At 33.6% G+C, this 27,838-nt stretch overlaps 2 protein-coding genes across 3 annotated transcripts in view; both read left to right on the forward strand.

The window, feature by feature from the left end:
- LOC120775077 (mast/stem cell growth factor receptor Kit) overlaps positions 1-27,838 on the forward strand; it is a 48,578-nt gene that overhangs the window by 5,423 nt on the left and 15,317 nt on the right. The gene's annotated exons all lie outside the window — the stretch shown is intronic.
- On the forward strand, positions 17,012-24,881 carry LOC120775078 (facilitated trehalose transporter Tret1-2 homolog). Its single transcript, XM_040105072.1, has 6 exons — positions 17,012-17,308; positions 20,328-20,560; positions 20,628-20,758; positions 20,832-21,169; positions 21,225-21,646; positions 24,522-24,881. Exons 1-6 carry the CDS (start codon positions 17,230-17,232, stop codon positions 24,726-24,728), a joined length of 1,410 nt encoding a protein of 469 aa, XP_039961006.1. The 5' UTR covers positions 17,012-17,229; the 3' UTR covers positions 24,729-24,881.

Here is a 27,838-nt window from a genome sequence, read left to right on the forward strand (position 1 = left end):
GGACACAGTTTATAAATTGAAAAAGATGCCCTGTTGGAAATCTGTATATAAGAGTAAATATGAATGGTAAATTTCTTGTTAGATGCTTGTCTGGCCCGCTTTTCTTTATTTTTCAGTTTTTAGTTAGTTGGTTCCGACAATGGTAGGATCTGATGGGTTTGAAACTGTATGGGTTTCATTGGAAGCTTTTTTATGCTAGATATACACTTAAGAATTTGCCATTGGCTGCCGCGATACATCGGCTATTGGCAATAAATATTTTTGATGTTACAGAGGCCGAGTTCGCGAACTAACAGCCCTAACCTCACCCTCTTGGGTTAACTTCGGGATATAACTAATGCAAATAAATGCTGTATTCTTACAGCTTTTTCGAAGTTTACTAGCTCCAACTGACCTGTTACTATTTCCTAACATGCGAAAACTTTCTTTAATATCATTTTTTTTCTTTTCTGTGCCAGCTATGCCGGACTTAGTCGTAATTGCTTGATATTATTCTAACTTATGTGCCATATATTGTCATAAATACTATCTTTTACATATGCATACATATATGGTATATGATAAAAAGGTGTGTGTCTAAAAAAGTTTAGTACTTAAGATTACATAATACATTAAGGACGTGTCTTTGGTCCGCTAAGTCGTGGTAAACTGCATTTATCGCATTACATTAAGTTTGATATTGTATGGCATCGGAAGCGAAAGAGCGGACAACGGCGATATGTACACATTTTTCATCATAAATCATAATGACAACAGAGAAAACATACAAAACAAAAGAAAAATAATCAACAATTAAGCAGATAGCTACTGTACAGCGGTGACCAGCTTATTAGTGCAATTTTATTTAATATTACCTTTATACGAATGCGAATATTGTTGTTGAAAATGTAATTTCTTGTTTTAAAGGCAAAAGGCTTTCAAATGTTGGTCGCGGCTACGTCTCAGAAGATTCATCCGTAGAGTCCAATTTTCGATGACTTGTTCAAGCATTTCGTCTGGCAAGTAACGCGTGATGTTTTGTTCCACGGCCTCAATTAAAGCAAGATTGTTCGCATAGACTCTAGACTTTACATATCTTAATAGGAAAAAGTTTAACAGTGTGATATCACACGATCTTGGTGGCCAATCGACCGGCCGGTGAAATTATCTGCTCACCGAAGTGTTCTCTCAATAAATCCATTGATTGATGCGATGTGTGGGAAGTGGCGCCATCTTATTGAAACCAAATGCACCGAGATCACGAGCTTAAATTTTAGGTATCAAAAAGACGATTATCATGGCGCGATACGGCCGCTATTGACGGTTACGTTCACACCGGCATCATGTTTGAAGAAATATGGACCGATGATTCCAGCGGCCCACAAACCACACCAAATCGTTGCTTTTTTCTGGATATAATGGCAGCACTTGAATCTCTTCTGGTTGCTCTACGTCCAATATGCGGGAATTTTGATGGTTTCATATGGTACCCATTGATCCAGAAATGAGCCTCATCACTGAACAAAATTTGGCTCGAAAACGTCAAATCTTCCTGGAACTTTTCAAGAGCCCACAGAGCGAAGCGATGTCGCTTGGGAAGGTCGAGCGGCTTCAGTTCTTGTACAAGCTGTATTTTGTAAGCTTTCAATATAAGATCTCGACGTAAAATGCGCCAAGACGTTCCATATGTCAATCCGAGTTACTGTGAACGGCGCCGAATCGACTTTTCGCAGTCTTCGTGAACACTCTTAGCTACGGCTGCTATATTTTCTTTACTACGTGCGAAACGTGGTATATTCGATCGAATATTATCCAATAATGAATGCTGGGTCTCAAGATGTGTAATGGTCTTGCGAATAGTATGCTCAGTACGGCGATTATATTGACCAAAAGTTTAGCGAAGCGCGCGATACACATTCTTTAAAGAACGTGAATTTTCGTAATAAAGTTGAACGATTTTTAAACGTTGTTCAATCTATGATGAAGTGCCAAACAATACTGCACAAAAATAAGATGACAGCTTGACACGACTCACGTGGGATCTTTCAAAAAAGGCTATTGAAAAAAGTACCTCTACTTGGATCACCCGTTAAAACTGGTATAAAAACTGTAAAACCAAACAACACGGTATTGATCATAGTATTTATGTTACTTTTTTGAGATATCCGCATACTCTCTCCTAACGAAATCAACTCACTAACCTTCTTGTTGTCTTTGCCATGTACAATTATGAAGGAGAGAGCAGCGGGTAAAGAGTGGGAGTAGTAAAATGACGAATCGATGATAGCTATTGTCTATCGATCGCCATCAAATCGCTTAAGGAAATTATTAAATTATTTTTATTGTAATTTTTATTATTTTGCGATACCTATTTTCGACAAAAAATGCTATATAATTTTACTTTCGACAATAAAACATTTTTTTTTCCAAAAATTCTATTTTTTATGAAATAAATTTTATTATTTGAGAAGCAATTTGCTCACGGACCAGCCTTTGCTTACCAAATTAATTGAAGTTGGAGCAATTGTAGTCACACAAGGCATATTTGTCAACACAAATCACAATCTAAAAGTTAAACTACAGACCACACACGCATACATACTTATATACATACATACAAACATATGTATCTAGACACCTAGTGCCGATTACAGCTAGACACAACATGCATATGTATGTATTTTCATTATCTATTATTTACGACCCTTTATAAATTTCATGGAACAAAAACACATATGGTTCATTTAACTATTTACATACCTATTTATTTATGTATGGCTGAATGTATGTATGTACATATGTATGTATGCACATGTAAATATGTGGTAAAAACAATAATTAGAAGTCCGTGTATTGTTTTTAAACTGGCCAAATGCGCGTCTTCGCCTTCACGCATGAGTACGTGTGTGTGTGTGTGTGCGTGTGGGTGTATATGTGTTTGACACTTATTTGGTTCGTGGTCTATAAAATGACTTTATAGTCGAAAATTTCTGCGAAAACCACCTACAATTTAATTTTTATTACATTTACATAGCTTGACACACAATTGGAAAATGGTTAATAATAACACAATTACTAATTTGTTGTACATGAACAAACACATGTTTCCGACAATATCATTGCGCCCATTTATCATACAAAGCTATCAATAAATGCTCAATAAATAAACAGATTCCACCAATAAACTCGTGTGTAAACATGTTTCGCGAATGTTACCGTTCACTGCACGAAAGTCAATTGCACACAAAAACACTCGTAAGAGAGGGTTGGGAACTTGGGTGGCACGGAAACCCGCTAACGCAAGGAAAAGTGGCAAATTAACGGTTTTCGAATGTGAAGAGTGTCATCACCAACATAACTGTAGATATATGAAAAATTATTTGCTTTGAGAGAATAAACACAATTTGCAACAGCAGATAATTAACTAAATTTGTATGCATACAGGGTGTGTCAGCCATGCAAATACGTCATTATGCAAATATTGTAACAATTGACTGGAGTAAAGAGACCTTTTAAAAAGTTAATTTTAAGTTAGACTGTATTGTTCTTATCTGAATAGCTTTTAAGTTGCGACAAAGTTGTGTTAATCGCTGCTTGTGGCAATGATGCGCCAATGTACTGTTTAATGGGCTGCTCAATTGAAAGCGTTGTTGAAAAATGTTGTTTGAAGTGGATGAGGGATATCTTGATAGCAAGTGAAGCAAAATGAAAGAGCGTTTAAGCACTCGTAGGCTTTTACATAGAACTTTTCCATATAAATAGTTGATTTTAATGAGTCAGTTTGCATGGCAACTATATGCTATAGTGGTTCGATCTGAACAATATATTTGGAGATTGTTGCGTTATCTTGAACAATTGTCTATGCCAAATTTTGAGAAGATATCACGTCAAATAAACAAGTTTTTCATATAATAACTTGATTTTGATCGGTCAGTTTGTATGACAGCTATATGCTATAGTGGTCCGATTTCAACAATATGTTTAGAGATTGTCGCGTTGTCTTATGCAATTATCTATGCCGAATTTCATGAAGATAATTTGTCAAATAAAAAAGTTTTCTTTAAAAGTATTTGATTTTGATAATTTTTTTGGTCAGTTTGTTCGACAGCTATATGTTATAGTGGCCCGATGTGATTTCCTTTTCGGGGATCTTAACTTTGCTTTAGATAATAATATGTACCATATTTCATGAAGATAATTTGTTGACTAAAAAAGTTTTCAATACAGGAACTTGATTTTTATGGGTCAGTTTGTATGACAGCTATATGTTATAGTGGTCCGATCTGAAAATCGGTTTTTGGAGGTTATAGCATACTTTGGAAAATAATCTGTGCTAAATTTCGTGAAGATATCACGTCAAATAAACAAGCATTCTTTAAAAATACTTGATTTTGATCACATTTGGTCAGTTTGTATGACAGCTATATCTTTTAGTGGCCCGATGTGATTTCTTTTTTCGAGGATCGTAGCTTTGCTTTAGACAATAATCTGTACCATATTTCATGAAGATAATTTGTTGAATAAAAAAGTTTTCAATACAAGAACTTGATTTTTATGGGTCAGTTTGTATGACAGCTATATGCTATAGAGGTCCCATCTGAACAATAAGTTTGGAGATTGTCGCATTGTCTTGGAAAATTATCTATGCCAAATTTCGTGAAGATGTCACTTCAAATAAACAAGTATTCTTTAAAAATACTTGATTTTGATCATTTTTTGGCCAGTTGTATGGCAGCTATATGCTATAGTGGCCCGATGTGATTATTTTTTTTTTTGGAGATCGTAGCTTTGCCTTAGATAATAATCTGTACCATATTTCATGAATATAATTTGCTAAATAAAAAAGTTTTCCTTACAAATACTTGATTTTGATAATTTTTTTGGTCTGTTTGTATGGCAGCAATATGCTATAGTGGCGCGATGTAATTTCTTTTTTCGGAGATCGTAGCTTTGCCTTAGATAATAATCTATACCATATTTGATGAAGATAATTTGTTAAATAAAAAGGTTTTCAATACAAGAACTTGATTTTGACCGGTCAGTTTCTATGGCAGCTATAGGCCATAGTTGTCCAATATCGACGGTTCCGACAAATAATCAGTCTTTTGGCGAGAAAAAAATATGTACACAATTTCAGATCGATATCTCGAAAACTGAGCGACCAGTTCGCGTACATACAGAGAGACGGCCATGGCTAAATTGACTTAGCCTGCTGTTGATTTACGTATAAATTTTATAAGGCTCCGATGTTTCCTTCGAGGTCTTACAAACTTGATATACCCAGTTTCGTGTATAACAAACACTTTGTTGTATGTAATCTTAAAGTCATATATTTTACTATAATCCCCCCCAAAAATTCTCTTGGCACACGCCAGTGTCGCATGCGTACGCAATCAATATATATTTATACGCGCATACAGAGATTTACGTATTTTGACATATGTCTGATAGTCATTCCGTAAGCACTAAATACCACTTTGCTCGTTTATCTCTTCACTTTTGATAAAAGAATCAATGTTGACGGCGGGTTCAATTGATGGTTAAGACTATAATTATAATCAGGACAGCTGTCATTGTTTTACTCTCTATAACGTACGGCAAGCATTTAACTGATTTTTTTCCAACACTGGGAACTACAATTAATGCCACGTGCCTGATTTTCGTTAATTAAATATAAAGTCCTTTAATAAAAATGACTTTTTTATTGCAAAGAAATGGCAGCTTGATATGAGTGAAGAAAGGCGAAAATTTGTGAAAAAATAATAAAGAATTATAAAAATTTTAATTATAGCCGCGAAAGTACGTAATTTTGCTATATTTAATTGCAAGCTTAGCATTTTTGTTTTCATAACACATTTCTACATTGCTGAAATATCAATAAAAGTGAGCTGAAATACTTCTTCGTCCAACTTTTATATTTGTATATTATTCTAACAGCCACATGTTGCGCCAAATTACATGCACACACATACATACAAAAATTGCGTGTGAACCGTGGGCGGAAGCAATAGCCGGAATGGCTGTCATGAAGTTTCATCATTTATCATTTCGATTTCGCTTTTTATAGCGATAGCCACCAAAGGCTGATCGAACGGATTCAATTAAAATAAGGACGTACACATGCATGCATATATTTTTATATACCAACAATCATACATATGTACATATGTATGTATGTATGTTAGCAATATTTGACAGCAGACTTTTAGCCAGTGCGATTTCCACTCAATATAATAAATCAATATTACGCATACGCCGCGTGGTACCCGGCCTGCTTGTCGTTCAGTCCAACGTGACCTCAGCGGCGCCAAATATCCAAGAATCAATTGGGTATTGCCAATTTGGCAATGCAAATTTTGCACATCAAATCAAATTCAGTCAGTTAGAATGTCTGCGTATTTTTATTATGGGGCTTGTTGGATACTTAGCTACTGCTTGCTCAAGGCGTGAAGTGCGCAAAGACGCACTGCATAATTGAATGTGTGTGCACATATAAATACATAAGTGACAGAGAAAGTTCAAGGTGACACAGTTGTATAAATAAACACGTTGACGAGCCTATAAAGATGTTTGCTTGTTTGCCATTTCCTTGAGGAGAATGTCAATTATTAATCGGCTTCTTGTTTCTTCATGTGTTTATTATTGTTCGTAAATCGTAAAGCCAAACATTTGTAATGTTTTAAAATAAATTGATTTCATAATTTCAATTATTTATTTAAAAATAAGCAAGAAAAATAGTTGACAAGAAAGGGTTCACAAGAATTTTCTAAAAAATTTTAGGTTAGTTTGAATTAGTGGCAAAAATGGTCGCAGTTTGTAAAAGGAATTGCTGTAGAAAAGCGCCAAAATATTCACAGGATTGTACGAGAATATTCCAAAATATAAAATTCTTGGATATAAACATTTCTTAGTTTATTGTTTAGGTAAATATTGGTAGCCGAAAAAGTCTTTTTAGACTACACATATTAACATTCAGAAAACAAGAAATTGATAAAAGTGACGTTAGCCCGAGAAAAGCAGTGAAACACTGCTCTAGATAATTTACTAATAGTATGAAAATAGTTGGTTTTTACAAGCTTCTCTTGAGGTGATATCATTCATCGAAAAAAATAAAAATCACTTGGTGCCGGATCCGGAATACCTGTATAAGCTTCTGATGAGTAACTATTGATATAAGTGGTCTGGCGTTGCCCTCATGGAACAAAAAATGTCTCTCCTATTGTACAATTCTATTCGCTTCTGGCGATTGGTTTCTTCTTAAGTTACATTTGTCAATAGAACAGGTACGAATTAAAAGCTTAACTTTACACGAGCAGCTTATAGTAGATGATTCACTGCCATTCCGCCAAATACATAGATTTTTATAAAACTAATTCGACCTTTATTTCAAAATTATTTGTTAATACTGAACAAACTCTAATGTGATACAAAAAAAGCAATGTTAATGAAGACTTTTCTTAAAACTTTTCGTTTGTTACGCCTTATCTCAAAAATATATGTATATATGTACAAACAACTACAAGTCACGAATTTTTAGTCAAATTATTGTATTTTAAAGTAAAAAGACTGTGATGTTATGTATGTATGTTTGTAGACAAAAAACATGACGCCTTTTGATAGCGCTTGTATAAGAGACCCTTCTAATGACGCTCATAGACTACGCCTGAGTAGTGGAATTTTATTTTTATACTATTTGAAGTTGAATTTATAAATTATCAATAAATAGATTTCGATTTCGATTTCGAATATCAAATACGCAAAAAAATTAAAAATAGCATAATTTGTGTTATCTAGAGTTTGTGGGTGTATGGAGTCGCTTAGTGATACTTATCTAGTGATTTCGAACAGAGGGTGGATTTTAGCAGTTATAACAGGTGATCCAAGTAGAGCTACTTTGAAGAAAATATAGCAGCCGTAACTGAGAATGTACACGAAGATCGTGGAGAGTCGATTTGGCACCGTTCGCAGCAACTGGGACTGACGTACGTATTGAAAGCGTAGAAAATGCAGTTTGTGCAATAACTGAAGCCGCTTGACCTTCCCAAGCGACATTGCTTCGCTTTGTGGGCTCTTGAAATCTTCCAAAAAGATCCGAATATTTCGACCCAAATTTTGTTCAGCGATGAGGCCCATTTCTGGCTCAATGTGTATGTAAACAGGCAAAATTTCCGCATTTGAGACGAAGAGTAACCTGAAGAGATTCAAGAGCTGCTATTTCATCCAGAAAAAGAAACGGTTTGATGTGGCTTGTGGGCCGGTGGAATCATCGGTCCATATTTCTTCAAAAATGATGCCGGTGAGAACGTAACCGTCAATGGCGACCAACATTTGAAAGCGATAGTTTTCAAAAAATAAATGCCAAAAAACGGTCTTTCGAATGATATTAATAATTTCCCATAAAAATGGAGGCTTCTGTGTTTTTTCTTTAAGCAAAGAAGGAAACCTCGAAATAGATCACCCTTTAATATAATTGTTATTTAGAGCTTATTTTTGGTTTTGTTTTTTGCATACATAAGCATTTCAGTTGTATTAAAAATTTATATTATGAAACTGCCACCTTTTATGTAAAAATTATAATGGCGCTACAAAAATATAAATATGTCATAACAAAAATACAATTTAATGGTTGTCACTCATATTCAATTTCCAAACTTGTATATTCAATTCGAAATAGACGCTATTAAATTTCATTGAACTCGACATTTCGCAAAAACAATTAGACTTTCTTTTACTTTTTCGCTTATCAAATTCTAGAAATGATATTATTGGTTTGTGATAATTGAACTCTACAACTTCACAGCGGTATATCTCAGTTGCATTGAAATTAGGTCACGTTGTTGTTGTAGCGTCTAAAATAACAGCTGTTGGCTACATAAATTACGGTAGAGCAATATCTTAACTAAAGTGTTTATATGTATTCAGTAAGATATTGTTGAAAAATTGCTGCAAAAGTTTTGTCGTAACATTTAAATCTTTCATTTTGAAACAGCTGGCAACACTGCTCAAATAAATTACTGAAAATAACAACAACGACAATCATTTATGACATTTCAGTTCATTTAGTGTTTATTTTTTGCGAAAATTTCAAACATTTTAGTGCACTTTAAAGAATTTTTCGAAAAGGTGGCAACGCTTTTTTTTTATAAATTCCTCAGAAATCGTTTACTTTTCTGTTTGATGTATATTTATTATATTTAATTTAATTGTCAACCTTAAAAAAGACAGTTCAATAAATAAACTTCTACAGGTGGCAAGGCTACTCCATTTTTTAAGTTCATGTCATTTTAAGACTTTGGAGTTTGATATTCATGTTGTAAAAAATAATTTGTCGTAATATTTAAATTTTATATTTTTAAACAAGTGGCAGCACTGCTCAAATCAATTACTGAAACGTATAACAACGACGATCAGTTATGTTATTTCAATACATTTAGGGTTTTTTGTTTGGTTAAATTTCAAAGATTTTAGTGTACATTGCATATTTCTTTAAATAAATTAATTCACTGAAGTTCAATTTTTTAAAAAGGTGGTCACGATTTTTTTTATAAATTCAACAGAAATCGTTTTCAGATCTTTTCAGTTTGATGTATATTTCTCATATTTAATTTATTTTGTAAAATTTAATAAAAGACAGTTTAATAAAAAACTTATTTAGGTGGCAAGGCTACTCAATTTTTTAAGTTCAAGTGATTACGAGTATAAGACTTTGGAGTTTGATATTCATGTTTTAATAAATAATTTGTCGTAATATTTCATTTTTTTTATTTTTAAACAGCTGGCAACACTGCTCAAATAAATATTTACAGTTTTCGTAAATTTGTTTATTTTTTTAAATTTTGTACTAAGGTTTAAATTTTTTAAATTTGTGATAAGCTTCAGCTTACTTTGTTGTGAATTACTCGAGTATTATTTCGAACAACTCCAAAAACCGTTTTTCATATAGGACAGATTTCGATATACATAAATACATACGTACAATTTCGCTGCAGTAGATGCATTTTTCTAGCGCGCCTAAAGAAGTTTTACTTCTAAAATTGTATTTTGGTATAAAATGATTGTTTTTACAATGTGATGTTGCCACCTGATATCTTTTTATTTTAATAATTAATTTTTTTTTTAATTCCTAGGTGAACAAAGCTGGATACATAGCAAAGTTTACCATAAAAACTCATGAAAGTACGAGTTGTTATTTTTTATTTTTGTTGCTTTTTTTCTAAGAAAAATTTCGGCAATTTCATTAAAGTCCATCGACAAAAGTTTGCTCATTTGATTAGTACTTCTTATTTTTTTTTATTCTTAAAGCTTACTATACCCCATCATATGTACATACATATGTATATATGAGTTTGTGTTATGGCTATAACCGCATAAGCGATGTCTACGCCAATATATCAGATTATGGCTATATGTATGTAATGCAACAACGTGAATTACCATACAATCTTCATCCTGTCGCCAAATATTTGTGATTAATCACACTTGACCAATATGTACATTCAACTGAATAATAATTTTTGACCCATCTTTCATGCAACGAATCCCTCTTCAAAGCAAAATACATAAATTTTCAACAATATTTACGTCTTTGTTTTTGTTTATCACAACGCGGAGACTGCGGAATTTCTTTCAAGTGGAATGGAAGCTTATTCGACGGGTATTTAGAATCAAATGTTGGGAATTTATGTACAAAGTTGTCAATCAGCTGAGCGCTCAAATAATTTACTTGCTTCTTTCAACCAATGTGTTTGCATGTGTCTGCGTGAAAACAATTTAACATAAATTTGAAAATACAACAACAATAAGTTATGCTTTGTATCTATGCTAAGTATATACCAGTGGTTTAATGGCACGCGAGGAAGTGCGTACATACTTGTATGTATATAAGGAAGGCTGGGAGTCATCATAAATTGTCTTCTCATATTTACACTACTAATGTAGCTTAATGGATGGGTAGGTAGGTAGTAAGTCAGGCTAACCGAACAGTATAAACACAATAACTTATGCTCATATTTAGCGCGCCACAATTTATCTACAATACATAACGCTGGAATAAACAAAGTATTTGGAGTGTTTGAACAACACTCGTACCTGTTGCCACGAGCCCTCTGCGATATCAAACAAATGCATACAAATATATGTACATACAGACAGAGTATCATATTCCAGGTGAAAGTTGTATTTTTTAAGTTTTTGTGACCTTATCTTAAAGTTTGTACAATCAAGTAAACAACAGTTGGCGCCCCACTCTCAGATAAAGTGCGGAAAATACCACCATGGCAACGCCAAATTTTTGTTGTGATGCTTAAAGCTTAAACATTTTTTTTCTAAATTCTATATCTCCTACACGTGTGGGAGCCAAAACAGTAAATGATTGTTAGTACTAGGATTTATTTTTAACTTTTGATACGAAGATTATGATTTTTAAAGTGTGCTTAAATTAGCGGTTAATCCTTAAATATAATTTAAAGGATATACTCACACTAAGCCAAATATATGGACTAATTCGAGTATAAAGATTATATTAAATAACCAGTGAATGTTCATTTAGTTATTCATAAAGTTCGTTCGGTTGAGCATTTCATCTAATGCTATAATTTGGCAAGGCTCATGGATCCATAATCCTATGATTCCCATTGGATCTGTATCATAACGCAACATAATATCCTAAATAATAACCTAAAACATACCTAAACTTGTATTACTTTTTCTGAGAGTACTTCATTTTAGTCATTCTCTAGTCATACCTTGACGACATTAAAGATAGATATAGTTATCATAAAATACTAATATATATGTATGCATATGCATGACTTGCTTTCAAGTCAGACGAGTTGATCTAAGATTTCGTAATTATGCCTGTCAAAAATGAAGCACTCCAACTGTTATCTTTGATGTTAGATTAAAGAAATCGCACGAGAAGGGGTCGTTTAGTTCATTTTTCGTTTGATGTGCAGGGAACGAAGATGGGGCTGGTAGTATTATATGAAAGCATAATTTTATGTTATACCACTCATCGAAGTTTTATTTATAGCCCACAAACTGATGATTTCTATACTGAAATTAAATAACGACCAATGTTAATAATTATATTTTGAAATCGGGTTGATAGGATGCTTGCAATTTATTAAAAATTTACTTGAATCTTTCGCTTTATAACCCTGATCTGAAGAGAAAACAGATAACAGAAACAGATGTAAAAAACACTACTCATAATCTCTGTATAGAATTCTGTGTCATTACCTTTCGAAAGACTTTCTTGGGAAATTTCATCCCTTGAGGTCGTCTGCCTGTTATTCCTTGCTAAATCAAACTTTAACTCTGAAACACACTGAAAACATGCCATTCAGTAAATTTAGTGCAAGCACTCCGATCTGGTGGAAATTTGGTAAATTTCATCCATCATTCGATAAATATGTTTGGCTTGACATTAGTGGCCACATGCTGAATTAAACTATGTTGAATTTAGCTTGGGTAATATTTGTTGTTGTTTAAATTAAGGTTCAGATAATTGAGGTCATCCAACGGTAGACCCAGGAAACGTGCTGTTTCAAGGGTATCAGATGTGTAAGGTTAGCTGAACATACAAAGAGGTGGTTAGTGTCGTTGCACGCTAGAGATATATTTGAGATGTCAGGGTCGATTCTGCTACTGTATCCAGAACGAAGTTGCGTAAAGATCACTCTCGATTCCCGCGGCAACTCGAGCTCGTCGTCTGTAATGGGTGGTGGTTTGAATCCAAATACGCCATTTACTGAAAGGGAGTCGGTGAAGGTGTTAATGTGCCATTGAGAATGGCGGTCAGTGCATGTCTGAAGTTTGTTGCGTCCGAAGTCTGGTCGGCGTATTGTTTTATATCGTCGAAGTAGTTGGAGAAAAAACGCTAGAAGCTTCTAGGAGACGATTCCGCTACAAGCAGGTAACAGCAGAGATTTTTTCTAGGAAAGCACCCCAGCAGAAACTGTTTGGAGAGAAGTTCATTATGCTCCTTATGTGTGCAGATGTTCGATGGGAGACATCAAGAGGAATCCAGTTGTAGTCCGGAGTGCAGTATTCTGACATGTCTGTTACTTCCTTTCTTTCGTTTCTTTGTATTTTCCGCCCTGTGCTGCCGGCTAATGACTTGAGGATTCTGTTGCGGCTTTGTACTTTGGCAATAATCGAGGTCGTATGAGGGATGAAGGAGTACATGCTTTCAAATGTCACACCTAAGATTTTAGGGGTTTTGACAGACGAAATTTTAACGCCATCGACCTCAATATTAAGATCAAGTCTGTCCTCCTTCGTCCAGTTAGTGAATATGTTAATTGTCGAAGACTCCAACATTCTCATATTGGAAGTATGCCTTTCGTTTGTCCATTTATTTCGGAACTTTATAAAGTCTATCAGCCACATTTTCTTAGAGTTTCAGCCTTTCCTTAACCGGCAACGTTGAAACCATGAAGCATGTTTTCTCATGGAAGACGTCAGCAACGGTCATGGATGAGACTTTGAGACAAGGCTTTTCTCTTTCATCGTCAGTTGGATCTGAATTGCCGGCTAATAAGTAAGTTTATAGGTTAAGTTTCCGAAGAAGTTCATTCTCTTTTCTTCGACCGCTAAAAAGTGCGTCGCATGCGCTAATGATGTTCTTGCTGATTATAGCCCGATAGTTATGGCCTAATTTGGTTATTAATGTTGTTTTAGCGTCAGGAACTTTTCTCTAAAGTATTTTGAGTATTATCGACTTGACAGTTATGCATCAAGTATATATATGTACATATATATTCCAGTAACTTAAACCAGATTATAATGAGCATGATCAGGTCTATCCGTATACTTAGCTTCGACTATTTGTCGTATGCTGAAATTATTGATTAAAGCATCTAAGAGCCGTTTTCTCAATTTCCGGTTAGCAGCAATCTGTCAATTAAGTTCTGGTTAACTAAACCAATACCGCTTCTTTCGGTAAATAACCTTTTTTTAACCAGAACTCAACTGACAAGTGCCTGATAACGGTAAAAATCGCTTTATGCGAATTTAATTTTGTAGCATAGTGTATGTAATTGCGTACCTTGCTATTAGATTGCTTGCGAAGTAATCATTAGATAGTGATAACCACTGTTACTGTTTACTTTTACTACTTTTGAGTTTTTTCTTTCTGTTGCCAAAACAACTAACTGTATATACTTATGTATGTGTGTGCATGTATGTATATACTAACCTATACCTAAATTAGTTAACAAGTGTTTAAAGCACAGCGAGCTTTTTTTGAATATATCAAACAGTGTTAGTGTATTGTTGGTAACTGTATATGCCTTCTAAGATATCGTACTACGTACTAGCTACGTAGTTACGTATCGTATGCACTGTAATGAACTTGAACTTAATCAGCAACAACAAGGAAAATTTCACACATTATCTTTGTTGTTGTTTTCAAAAGTCATTAGCTCAAAACAAATCATGCTCTTTACTAATCGCTTCATTGCGAAGGCAAATACTCGCACTAAACAATAAAGATATCAGCGGCTTCTTCACGTAAGCAAGGTGTGAGGGCAGTTGCTATAACTGAATGTATTTTATATGAAAAGATGTTTGCAAATCTTATACCAAATTCAAAGTATTAGACAATTGCGTTACAATTTTAAATTGCGTCACTATATTCGGTTAAGCGGAAGATCTATGTATTGGAAGATGTCATTGAGTGAAATTATGAAATTCATGCGAGGAAGCTGCATATAAAAGCTTTGAAAATACAACAAAATAAAAATCTACTAATTTCTTGACATCTTCCTATCAGATGAGTGCCTTAATCTGATTACACTTTTAACGTAATGATAATGACAATGAAAATTGGATATTCGGTGATTTGCTCTTGTCGGCGGCGTCTCATCAAACAAATGTAAATATTAAGATTGATAAGCAACCAATATTGCTTCAGGAAGTCACGACTACGGAAACACTAATCCTTTGAAAGAATTGTCGTGGAAATTAAACCATATAACCTTCCATTTCATAAGCTTATAAGCGTAAAAGAGATGGACGAACACACGCACATAAGAGTTTCGGTTAGATTTATCATTTCATTTCTAAGAAACTCATAGAAAATTTTACCGAAAGTTTTGGCGACTTTTTTGGGTAATTTACCAGTGACTTAACCGTTAGTTGTCTTGCTGTGATCGGAGATATGCTTGTACTTGTATGCTTAAGCGAATCTCCTTCGCCTTTTCATTTAGATATATTTAGCAGTGGAAAAATTGTATGTCCATTTCAATCCCACAGATTTAGATTGCATTTTTGTTGCGTCCGTTGACGTTAATGTACATTTTTAATTACTTTATAATTAAATAAATTTAATATATAAATAAATACCATATATTAATAAACATTTATATACTAAAAGTAAAGCTATAAAAATTACTTTTTAACATCTCTGACACTTTTATGACACATCTGTCGCGGGATTCCACTTTTTTGCACCTACCACAGCAAAAAGAAGCATCAATGTCAGCGAAAACATTACGTGCTTGCGTAAATATGCTTGATAGAGCAGTTGATCCCGAAAATAGGGGGTAACGGAATTTTCGGAATTTTTTGAAACTGGTTTTGGAGGGACATAAGTTGAGATTTAAATTTTGTATGGAAATATTTTTATAAATTTCCTTCTCCATCCAACTGTCCTAATAATGAGGCGACATCAGCTAATAACCACGCCCATTATGCAGTCACAAAAAAATCAAATTTCCTTGCACTAAACTAAGAGGAATAGAAAATTTTCTTTGGATGAAAATTCCGGGTCCGTTCCGGTTAAGTAGACCCTACCGTCATGAGAAACGTTTCCATCCGTACTTAGCTTGGCCTTACTTGCGATTATTTGGTTAAAAGCTTCATCCAAATACTTAAGCTTAATCGCCGCTGGCTAATATTTACATACATATGCCACATATTTATCACACTTCCAACTATTGACAATGAGCCATTGGCATTTTCTATTTAATAGCAAAATCTTTTGATAGATTATGAAGGCTCTAATTTGGAATTAAGTGAATGATAAACACGTTTTGACAAAAAGTTGTTTACGATAGCATTAGCTTTATGAGAGTGGCTTTTATAGACAACTTGTAAAGGGCTTGGCATTCGTAGGAGGCTTTAAGAAGGTTTAGTGACCATTTATTTTTTTGAAAAAAATCAGAGTAGTTTAAAGTGATCCCGAACTTAGGAACTTGTGTGAAAAATGCAAAAAATTCGACTTACTTTTTGTTAATGTAACCTTCAAAGACGGTCAAGAGATCGTAGAAGACATGCCTCGTTCTGGACGACCTTAAAAAGTCAAGGATATAACGGTTGAAAATCGTTAGATAAGTGTTAGAGAGATGGTAAGAGAGCTGCACATCTCTCGACAGTCTGTTCAAATGATTTTGGTGGATATTTTGTGAATTAAATACGTTCTTGCTTGACTCGTCCCGATATAGTTGAATTTTGTTCAATAATACAAGTAGTACGAGTGTGCCTGAATTAAAGCCAAAAACGCAATGAATACCCAAACTGAAATTGCCGCTTCTTGGAACCCGTTGTCCATTGATCGAAAAGATGAACCAAATTCGCTGAAGGAGCTAAAGGCCATCCCAAAAAGTGCTTATGAAAAGTGTTTCGAGGACTGGAAAAATCGTTGGCATACGTGTTTTACATGTGTCGGGGATTACTTTGAAGGCAACAAAATAAATATTGATGAATATTTGAATATTTCCGGGTACCTATTTGATCACAATGTAATTCCAAAATGATCCCGAAATAGCGGGATTGGCTGAAAATTTAAGCAATCTCATAATCATTTCGTCAATCCCGAAACTCGCAGCTAGCTTTCACTTTCACATCACTAATGAAAACTTTATACGTTACAGACCTTTTCTTAAGCTTTAGTGATGAAATGCGATTTTTGTTTTGAGATAAAAATGCAAGTAGAAAAGCAAAGCAAATATTTAAATAAGCGAATGAAGCGCGCTAAGATATTATTTATGTATAATATTTGGCAATTGTGTTTGAGTTTTGAGTAGTGCGGACCGACAGTACACCGCCGCCAGTGATGGAGTTCACAAGTCGGAATTCCGTTACCAAGCACCAAAGAGACGCGCAAATAAACTAAGAGAAATCCAATAGCGAATTCTACACACGCACACACACACTCGTACAAATCTGTAATTAAGCGCAACTAGTTTAACGGTTAAACTGGTTTTCTGTGCAAAATTGTAAGGCTGTAAAAGAAAAAGCCAAAATATGTTGTTAAATTTGTGTAAAAATTCACAGGGCGTTTTTCGCGCTGAATTTCGAACGCAGTTGTTGGCGGCAGCGAGCGGTAAATACATAAAAATATGCAAAACATAGTTACACGCGGAGTGGAGGCATGACAAGTGGAAAGTGGTTTAGTGCATTCTTATATAATAATATTACTAAATTTGCATTTATTTGCTAAATGCTGCAAAGTGTGGGGTTAATATTGGAGTTAGTGGAATGTGCTAAAAATATTTACATAAATAAAATAAAAAACTGTGTGGTTGAATAAACTGAACTTAACAAAAAAATATTGTTTATAAAGATAAAAAATAGTTTTTTGGTTTTGTTAAACTATGGCATTGTCTAAAAAAGTTCGAAATAAGAAAAGGAAATTATAACAAATAAAAAAAAATTATAGTTAAAAATAAAAAAAAACTAATAATAAAAATATTTTTATGTCAAAATATTTTATAGAAAATAAAAAAATATTAAATATTAATAATTTAAAAATAATTTTTTATACAAAAATATTATTTTAAACAAAAATATTTTAGATATTAAAAATTAAAAATAAATTTTTATACAAAAATATTATTTTTAAAACAAAATCATTTTAGATATTATTAAATAAAAAAAATGTTTTTTTCTTGTTTAAAAAATTAAATTTAATTACAAAAATTAAAATAAGGCCTTTGTCTAAAAAAAAAGTTCGAAATAAAGAACTAATATAATAACAAATAAAACAAAAATAATTAAATGGTAAAAAAAATAAAAAAAATTAATAGTAATTGTAAAATTATTTTTTATGTCAAAATATTATTAAAAAAATATTGGCTATAAATAAATTAAAAATTAATTTTTCATGTCAAAATATAATTTTAAAAATCAAAAAATGTTATAAATTAATAAATCAAAAAAATGCTTTTTGTTAAATAAAAAAATAATTCTAATTACAAAAATTAAAATAAATTTAACCAAAATTTTTTGTAAAGAATAAAATAATAAAAAAAATTAATAACTCAGTTTTTTGCTTACAAAAAAAAAACAAAAAAAGCTCTTAATGAAAACATTAAGAAACAAATAAAATATTCAAAAAATTATATCAATTTCCAAATAAAACAAAAAATAGCTAATTAGAAATAAAAAACAACTAAAACGAATAAAAAAATAAGGAATAAAATGTAAATTAATAAATTCTTTTTGGTAAATAACAAAAAAAAAATTTGATTAAAGAATTTAATAAGAATGTATTAAGCTAAAAAATATATTTGATAGTGATTTAAAGCATTTTTCTTGTTTTTTATTAAAAAATGTCATGAATGAGCTATTCGCCTACAATACAAAAACAAAATTAAAAACAAATAAAGATTTATTTTTTTCATATTAATAAAAACATTTTTTTATCAAAAAAAATTAAGCAATTTTAAAAATTTAAAAATATGTGCATATATTATTTTAAATATTTGATAAAAATTTAGTTTTTTTATTAAAATTTCGTATAGTTATTTGCCTGCAGTGAAAAAAAATTTAAAATTAATTTAAGAATTAAAAAAAAATATTTTGTTTTTAATAAAATATGTTGTAACTTAATTATTTGCCTAAAATAAACATCAAGAAGAAGAAGAAATCAAAATTAAAAATAAAATAAATATTCCAAAAAGTTATCAATAAAAAAACAAATATGACATAAATATTTCTTTTCTTCTAAAGAAAATAATTTGAAAAATATTTTAAATATAGTTTCTTAAATATTTCATAAACATTTTCTTTTTTTATTAAAATTTATCATAACTTAATTATTTGCTTACGGTGAAAATAAATGAAAAATTAAAATAAGAATTAATAAAAATTCTTTTGTTTTTAATAAAATATGTTATAATTTAGTTATTTGCCTACAAATAAAAAACCTCTAAATAAAAAAAAAAAATAAAAAACCAAAGAAAATTATTCTATAAAAATAAAAGTCACATAAATATTTATTTTCTTATAAAAAAACAAATTAAAAAATTTTAAAAATATAGTTTTTTATTTTTTTTTTATTAAAAGTTTTCGTAACTTAGTGTTTGCCTAAAATAAAATCAAAATTCTCTAAATAAAAAAATAATCAAAAAACAAGAAAAAAATTATTCTAAAAAAATTATAAATTAATAAATATTACATACATAAATATTTATTTTCTTCTGAAAAAAATAATTTTAAAAATTTATGAAAAAAATTAATTAATTTAAAAATGTGTTTAAAAATATAATATAAAAGCAACATTAAAAAAATTAAAAACTAAATTATCTATTACTCAAAGTAAATTAAAAGTAACTAAATAATACTTAAAAACTAAATAAAAATTAAAAAACAAATAAAAAAATCATACTTTGTAAATGTAAAAAAGATAGTCTGACTAATAAGAAATTGCAAAATTAACAAATTAAAAAAAATAATAATAATATGCAATAAAAATTAAGTTTTTCCTTTTAATTAAAATATATCATAACTTAAAGTAGAACTTTGCCACACAAAATAGTAAAAAAAAAACAAAAAAATTGTTATAAAAGCTAAAAAAAATATTTTTTAAATATTTCATAAAAATTTAAAAAAAAAATTCTTTCATTCAAATGTGTTAAAATTTTCTTGTTGGCTACAGCAAAAAAAAAAAAAATAAAATAAAATAAAAAACAGTCTAAAAAAATAATAATAATAAAATAAAAACAATTAATAATTTTGCGCTTTTATTAAATTGCGAGTATGCCATAACTTGGCTGCTTGCTTGCAACAAAACAAAAAGTTCAGAAATCCCATTAAAAATTGTTACATAATCCGCTGTCATGGAAATCAACAATATTATTGTAGTAAGCAACAACAGCAACCACTCAACGCATAAGAGCGCAATATTTACGTATGTTTGTAAATACATACACACACTCACATAATTAAACCCATTACGAAAGATTTTTTGCAAATAATTTAATTGCCACTTGTCATGCCTTCCATTGGCTTAAAGAAATATGAGAGGCACCACTTTAGCAATCTATTTCTGCAACTGAAATCTCAGTATTTGTACTCGACAATGTTTTAAATTTTGCAATTGCCTTTGTGTCGCCGCCTAGTAACCATAATCACATTTTGCCATGGGATCGGGCTTGGCTGGTTCGCGCCAATGCTGTTCAAGCTGCAGACGCCCGCCGAAAGTCCGCTTGACTTTGAGGTCTCCGTGGAGCAGGGCTCCTGGATGGGCGCGCTGGTGTGTCTAGGCAGTTTAGTCGCCAATGTGTTCTTCGGGTATCTATTGGATATAGTTGGGCGTAAAGCCTGCATATATTGTCTGGCCATACCGCATATTGTAAGTACGCGCCATAAACAACAATAATAAAAACAGATTTACTTCAAGTGAATTTTTCGAACCGCAGTGCTTTTGGTGTCTCGTCTACTTCGCGCAATCCATCGAGTATCTTTATGCGGCGCGCTTCTGTGGCGGCATGACTGGTGGTGGCAATTACGTCGTCATACCGATTTTTATTGGTGAAGTCGTCGATCCAGCGTAGGTCACACTTTTTTAACCTGCTTTTACCTTAAAATTTTCAACAAGCTCTTCACTATGCACTCTCTCATAGGATACGCGGTCGTCTCACTTCGTTATTCACACTCACCTTGAATTCGGGCATGTTGGTGGGCTATACAATGTCCTCCAATGTACCCTATCACATGATACCGTTGCTGGTGATCTCACTACCCGTGCTCTTCTTGCTGATCGAAACATTCTTCCCGGAAACACCGACGTATCTCTTGCAGCGCGCACAAGTTGAAAAGGCCGAGAGAGCCTTTAAATTCTATCAGGGTCACTTGGCTGAGAGTAAGCAGGATATTGATAAGTGCAATGCGAAGTTTTCAGAGCTACGCGATGCGATGTCGCAAAAGTCGCAAGGAGACGTAGTCACTTGGCGCGATTTCTGTAAGTCTCTTTCAACAACTTTTTTGTACCTCGATTTACCGTTATACAACCACAGTTAGCAAACGCGCCGTACGTGCCCTCAGCATGGGCAGTATGCTGATTCTAATTAACGTATTCAGCGGCAGCTTCGCGATACTCAACTACACCTCGTCCATATTTGGCGCCGTCAAAACGGATATACATCCGAATACGAACACCACAATAATCGGCTTGGTGCAAATTATCGGTACCATAACCGCCATCATATTGGTGGATCGTTATGGTCGCAAAATGCTGCTCATGTTCTCCACCGCCTCCATGGGTATTTGTTTGGCCGCGTTCGGCATGTATGCCTTCTTTGCCGAAGAGACCAGCGTGGATCTGACACCTTATCGCTCGTGGTTACCGCTGCTGCTGATGGCGCTTATCATACTTGCGGCGAATGTGGGCGTAATACCCGTCACATTTGTCGTGCTGGTGGAGATTCTACCACCGAAGGTAATATTACAATATAAATTTATCAATATAACACACACACATTCTCACATACACATAATATTTATTCGAATTTATCGATATTTTTGTGCTCGAGTCGGTTAAGTGGCGTTAAAGTGGCTTACATGAAAATCAAATGCAAACTTAAGTGCCTTAATATTAGGCGTTGAACACAAAAAGTGCATAACTCGAAATTGAAAAGCTTTTGAAGAAGAATGTAAAATGGTTTTACTTAAATTAATAGAAAAGAAAACATATTGAATGAAGTATGGAATAATGAAAATGAAAGATAAATGAAGGAGTGGAGGAAAGCAGATCAATGACTGTTTATATTGTACTTTCTTAGGTTAGGTTAGGTTGAAAGTTCGATCCAAAAAACGAGTTCCACTTGTAGAGCTGAGCACCGCGGTTCATTGTGATATTTAAATAGTCTTAAGGGGTTACATGGGTGTCGGGTAAAAAACAGCCTTTTTCAACAATTTTTTTCATATATAAAAAATTAAATATTTTATTAGAATTTTTTATTGTTATAAACATACACTATTAAAAAAGAAATTCTGAAATTTTTGAAAAAAAATATTTTAAATTTGCGGCGCCATTTCCGATGACCCCTAGGAAAAAAGATGCGCTCGCGTTGGCAGGATAACTCCCTACAGGATCATCTAAAATTGGATATTTGGCTCCGCCGAAGCTAATACATCCTTCACAGGTGCATTTCTTTTAGTAACTAGTATGTGTTTAAGTAAATCTAAAGACGTAATCCGCCAGTGGTCTTCATCCAAAGAAAAACATTTTACTAGTTCTTTTCAGCCAGGTTGTTTTCTAGAAACATTAAGGTTGTTTAATAAAGAAAATGGATATTTTAGACTTTTGTATGGCATTGTTATCCGACCTGCAAAATTTCTTAGACTATTGTAGCGTTTCCTAAGAGAATAAACCACGACGAAATTGCAGAATATATCTTGTTAACTAAAAAAGTCTCCAATGCAAGCATTTGACTCTGATTGTTCTTTTTATAGAAGCTACATATATGCTATAGAAGTCCGATGTGAAAAATTCTTCGGAGGTTATAATATTTCTATGAACAATAACTCATACCAAATTTCGTGAAGATTCTACGTCAAATGTGAAAGTTTTCCATACAAGAACTTGATTCCGATCGTTCAGTTTCTATGGCAGCTATATGTTACAGTGGTCCGGTATCAGCAGCCCCTTGAAGAGAAAATCTTAAAAACTAGGGACTGGTTCGTATATATACAGACGGACAGACAGACAGACGGACATGACTAAATCGATACTTTATATGGAATCTGACGCATCCTTCTGAGTGTTACAATCTTCGTGGCAAACTTAATGTACCTCTTCAGGGTATAAAAAGTTTCAGAAATCAACGAAGCGTCTTGAGCCTGTTTTGTTGCGGCTGGCGATATCAATTCCAGCTTTTTCGTCAGGTTTGCAAACAATTTGACTGCTGAGATGCTTCAAGCTCCAAGTTGCAAACGATGTAGAATGGAGGAAAAAGTGCCTAGGTATTTCCACCTCACCTTCCTCCTAAATTTTCAGTTTTACCGCATGTACACCTATTAAACAGTGTCAGTTAACAACTCCTTCGATTGCGGGAAGATCAATCTTACTGGTAGCGAGTAGATCAGTGGTTCTGCAGGTACTGCGTTCTGCACTAGACCACAAAGATCTCGCAGTCGTAAAAATGAACAACGGAGACTAATCCTGTTCCCAAATCGATGTATGCAAATGGAATAAAGGTACCCTCTCTTGCGAGCTCTTAAGACCTCACATTCAGAAAATGGGAAAAGTTGCGAGCTCATCGGCTTTACAGTTTTCCGTGCTAGCGCTATGACCAGACGAATTTAATAATGAAGAAGTTGAAAGATATCGATAGTGAGAACAGATACTCCATAATTAATTTTTAGCGCACAGTCAGCATGCTCAAATCACGGCAACAGTGATCCAGTAGCTTAAAACTATTTATGTTTGACCGAATTTTCTTAATCGTCGTAAAATTGCTCGGACTCAAGATATTTGTAATCGATCTAGCCTGTGTTTTGCAAAGGAAACAAGTAGATGAGACACAGTAACTAATATCTATCTCTAAAAGACCTTTGTGAATGCTGTCGAAGGAGTTTTCCGAAATAGGAGAAGAATATACAAAAACTCTCAACCATAATTCAGATACATTGACTTTATGGGCGTGCCGTGTAACGGATTTTTGATCTTTTGACTTTGCAGAGGAAAATGAAAAACACATTCGATTCAATTCAATTTTTCCCTGCAACGATTTCGCAGTTGAGATCGATTAAGAGAATTTTGAGATAATCTCACGGTTTCTCATTAAAATTTATGAAAAATAATGAAATAACGTCATTACTCTAGTTATTATTAGGGACCTACTGGCAGAGCGTAATAAATTTGTACTGCCCGTTCCTCTTTTATGATATATGTATGTACATATAACACGCTGTATACTGGATTTGGAGAAATATGCCGTGAAATTATCGAGTTATCTTATCTGGAATTCTCTTACAAGTTTGAATATATGGCCTGATCTAGGGTTATCTCATTGCTAGACGAGTTAATGAGCGTTGCTGAATTTGATTTAATTGCAAAGTTAAGATTTCAGTCGAAAACGCCACAGTGGTGAACAAATTTAAGAACTTGAAAATAATAGTATCATAAGTATACCAACAATTTCGACCTTCGATTCCAAGAGTTGTATTGATAAAAATCCAAAATCAGTAATACTCATTTGAGCACTTATAACAAAGGAGCACAAAAATGTCGAGTACTCAATAATGAAAAAATTTAACTAATTAATGCAATATTTGTGTAAAATAATCGCATTTCTTCCTCATCCATGTAGATCCGTTCAAAAGGCGCCTCCTTTTGCTTGTGCTTGCTGAGTCTTTTCACATTTATTTTGATCAAAGTATTTCCACCATTCATGCAGGCCTTCGGTTTGTCAGCGTCAATGTGGGCCTGCGCTTCGTTCGCCGCACTCGGCCTATTCTACATAGCGATATTCCTGCCAGAGACGAAAGGAAAGTCCATGAGTAAAGAGGAATCGTAAAAAAGCAATACAAGTCATTATTATAAGTACTTCTGTAAATATGTATTTTCTTCATAAAATTATGGTTAATATGAATGTATTCAAAAATTATTTGTTTTGGTAAAAGTATTACAAGGAATTGAACTTATTAATGTATTATTTATTAGCAACAATAAAGACAACAAAAATACAAAAAATTTAAAATTCAAATAGTTCGGAATATTGTTTTAAAGATTTTTATGAATGAAATATTTATTCCCTAATCAACTTATATAGTATACGGTGGTGCCTTGGGCCTCAAAAATATCGCAGACTTCTGTAGGGCTCCAACTATCGAAGACGAAACGACTTGCATGCATCTGCTTGACGGGTGCCATGCGCACATGCCCAGCGTCAGCACTTGAAGTCATGCTTGAGCTCACACCACTTCACCAAGTAATCGGTCAGGTAGCCAAACACACACTGCTCCAAATGACAACAGAAGGTTGTAGCAGAGGTTAGGTAATCTCAACCCAACGGGTGAAGCAATTAAGTGGTGTAATACTATTGACACTTCTCCCAAGGAACAGCACTACCAAAGGGATAAACTTCACCAAGAAGTTCAAGGTTACTTTAAACAGTAAGGCTGAATGGAATGATCTCACTCTCGAGCTATTGTTTAGGGATAGTACAGTCAAAGGGTACACCGACGGCTCGAAAATGTACGATAAATGCCGGAGTCGCAAGAACACGCAACAAATTCTCCATATCTATGGGATGTTTTCCGAGCATTTTTCAAACAGAAGTCTTCGCCATAAGTCGGTGGATAGATATAAACCTCCAACGCAACTATCGCAATGTACGTATAACCACACTTGGCGACAGTCAAGCGGCACTTAAAGCAATCTCTGCCTATGAGATCAAATATCTACTGTTGCAGGAGTTCAGAGAACGACTGAATAGTCCAGCGGAACGTAACCAAGTGCACCTCATCTGGGTGCTCGGTCACAGAGGTATAGGCGGGAGTGAGCTGGCTGATGAGCTCGCCCGCTCCGCGGTATCCACTGACATGGTAGGACCTGAACTCTTTATCGCGGTGGGTCCTCATTCCATAAAGGAGAGAAGTATTAGGCAAGAACTCCAAGACATGTGCCATGACAAGTTGCTAATGGTTGGTTACAATCTTAGGAGATTTAAATTTTAAATATATATGTATGTATAAATACCTCCCTAGGGACAAACTTGTCACATTCTATACTGGTCACTGTAAGCTCAAGAAGCACTTAAATAACATGGGTCTAGCTTCTTTTGCAAATTGCCGGTTCTGCGACAGGGAGCCTGAAACTCCCAAACACTTGCTAATAGACTGCATAGAAGTATGCAGACGCAGGATAAAAACCCTTGTATGCATGTTTCCAAATAGGGATCACATTGCCTCATTAGCGCCTGGCAGTATATTGGAACTTATCAATATGCTTAGGCTAGGTGGGTCGTTGTTACTTGGGAGAGGGCACAATAAACCTAAGATCGCGGTGCAATCTTCATCTATTAATCATATCTTATTCTATCCTACACTTTTTAAAAAAATCGGAAGAAAAAATTTACGACTGATGTGTTAAGACATTTTTTGGATATTTGAGGTGTCCTGATTACGATTTTGAGTTGAATATCATCATTTTTTATATCATTTTTGTAAATGGGTTTGTTAGGAAAATTTTACTATCATTTTCGATTATAGCAACCCAAAATTAGCAAGAAGCAGTCGCTAACATCACAGTCGCAGATTGACTGTAAACTGGTATTACCTAAGTAACTGTCCTTGCTTGAATAAATTGTACTACACAAGAGATATAATCGGGTGTCGGAGTTCGAGCTGCGATTAAGTCATCAAACTTCATATTCGACAGACCCTCAAGGTGCTGACCTATCATAGTTAAGATATCTAACTTCGTTACACTCGCTGTGCTCAAAACCAACGTAGATTTACGAGTGCACATCAGATCCTCTAAAACATAAAATGAGAGTTTTATGATGCCAATCAGGGAGCATAGAAAAATGCTCAAAATGTCTTTACTGACTTGGCCTTATATATGACTTGCTAGTAGGCTGAGCTGTTAATTATCCAGCCTTGAATCTGACATATCGAATATTGCACTAACCAACTTTTTTGCATACCCACTAAAGTTCGCCTATCTGAAATACAGTTTTCTGTGCTCCAACGTTATCGAGAAGGCTCACTGACCAACCTATCGTTACACGAAATCGATAACAAGACCACGAACGTATTTCATGTGATCTTAAGTACTAAGTTCTATATTTGGCAAGTGGATATTTTCCACAAAAGTCCATTGTGTGTTCCAAATCACCGTTAAGCTGTATTACCAGTCTACTGTAATATACGACCGCTATAATTATTTCTAATCCTGGGTGTCTTGCATTCAATTTCTTCATAAATTGATGTCGTCTGTTTAATTGGTACGATTTAGTGGTCTGTGCCATTATGTAATTAAAAAATAATTATTTTTTGCCAACACAATATTTATTCTGCACAAGGATAGCAGCACTCAAAGCAATGTGGAATCATTCGTATCCAAGCACAGCGGTAAGCGCTCATTAGCTTCCACGGAGCGGTACATCACTTAAATGCTGGTGAAATGCTTTTAAATGTTTGGCGGCCTTGAAATTTTGGTGGGTAGTCATATGCAAATGAGATGGGTAATTAGTGAGACCAAGGCACAAACATGTATGTACATAAATATAGTATGCATGACATGACTTCTTCAGGCTGTTTGCTGACCGCGGTTTTAATGCGTTTTCAATTAATATAGGCGCACAGGTGCGAGTTCTCAATAAATGATTTCACATTAGCATTTAAAAAATTTTTTTTGAGTACATAATAATTTTGTGATCACGCCTACGATATACTGTTAATTTCCACTCATTACTGATCTGTACCTTTTGAGTCTATTTTTATATACAAAACGGCCGAATAGCTAAACAGCATTGGCCTTATACAATTGGATATCGTTTTAAATGACTGCCACTTACTATGCACAAATAAAGATGTGAAATTAATATGACAAATATGCCAGAGTTATTTTTAGAGCATGATTCTCTGCTCTCTTAACTTGTTGGTATCTTAGAGACGTTAT

Source organism: Bactrocera tryoni, chromosome 4 (genome assembly GCF_016617805.1).
Source record: "Bactrocera tryoni isolate S06 chromosome 4, CSIRO_BtryS06_freeze2, whole genome shotgun sequence".
Taxonomy (NCBI): domain Eukaryota; kingdom Metazoa; phylum Arthropoda; class Insecta; order Diptera; family Tephritidae; genus Bactrocera; species Bactrocera tryoni.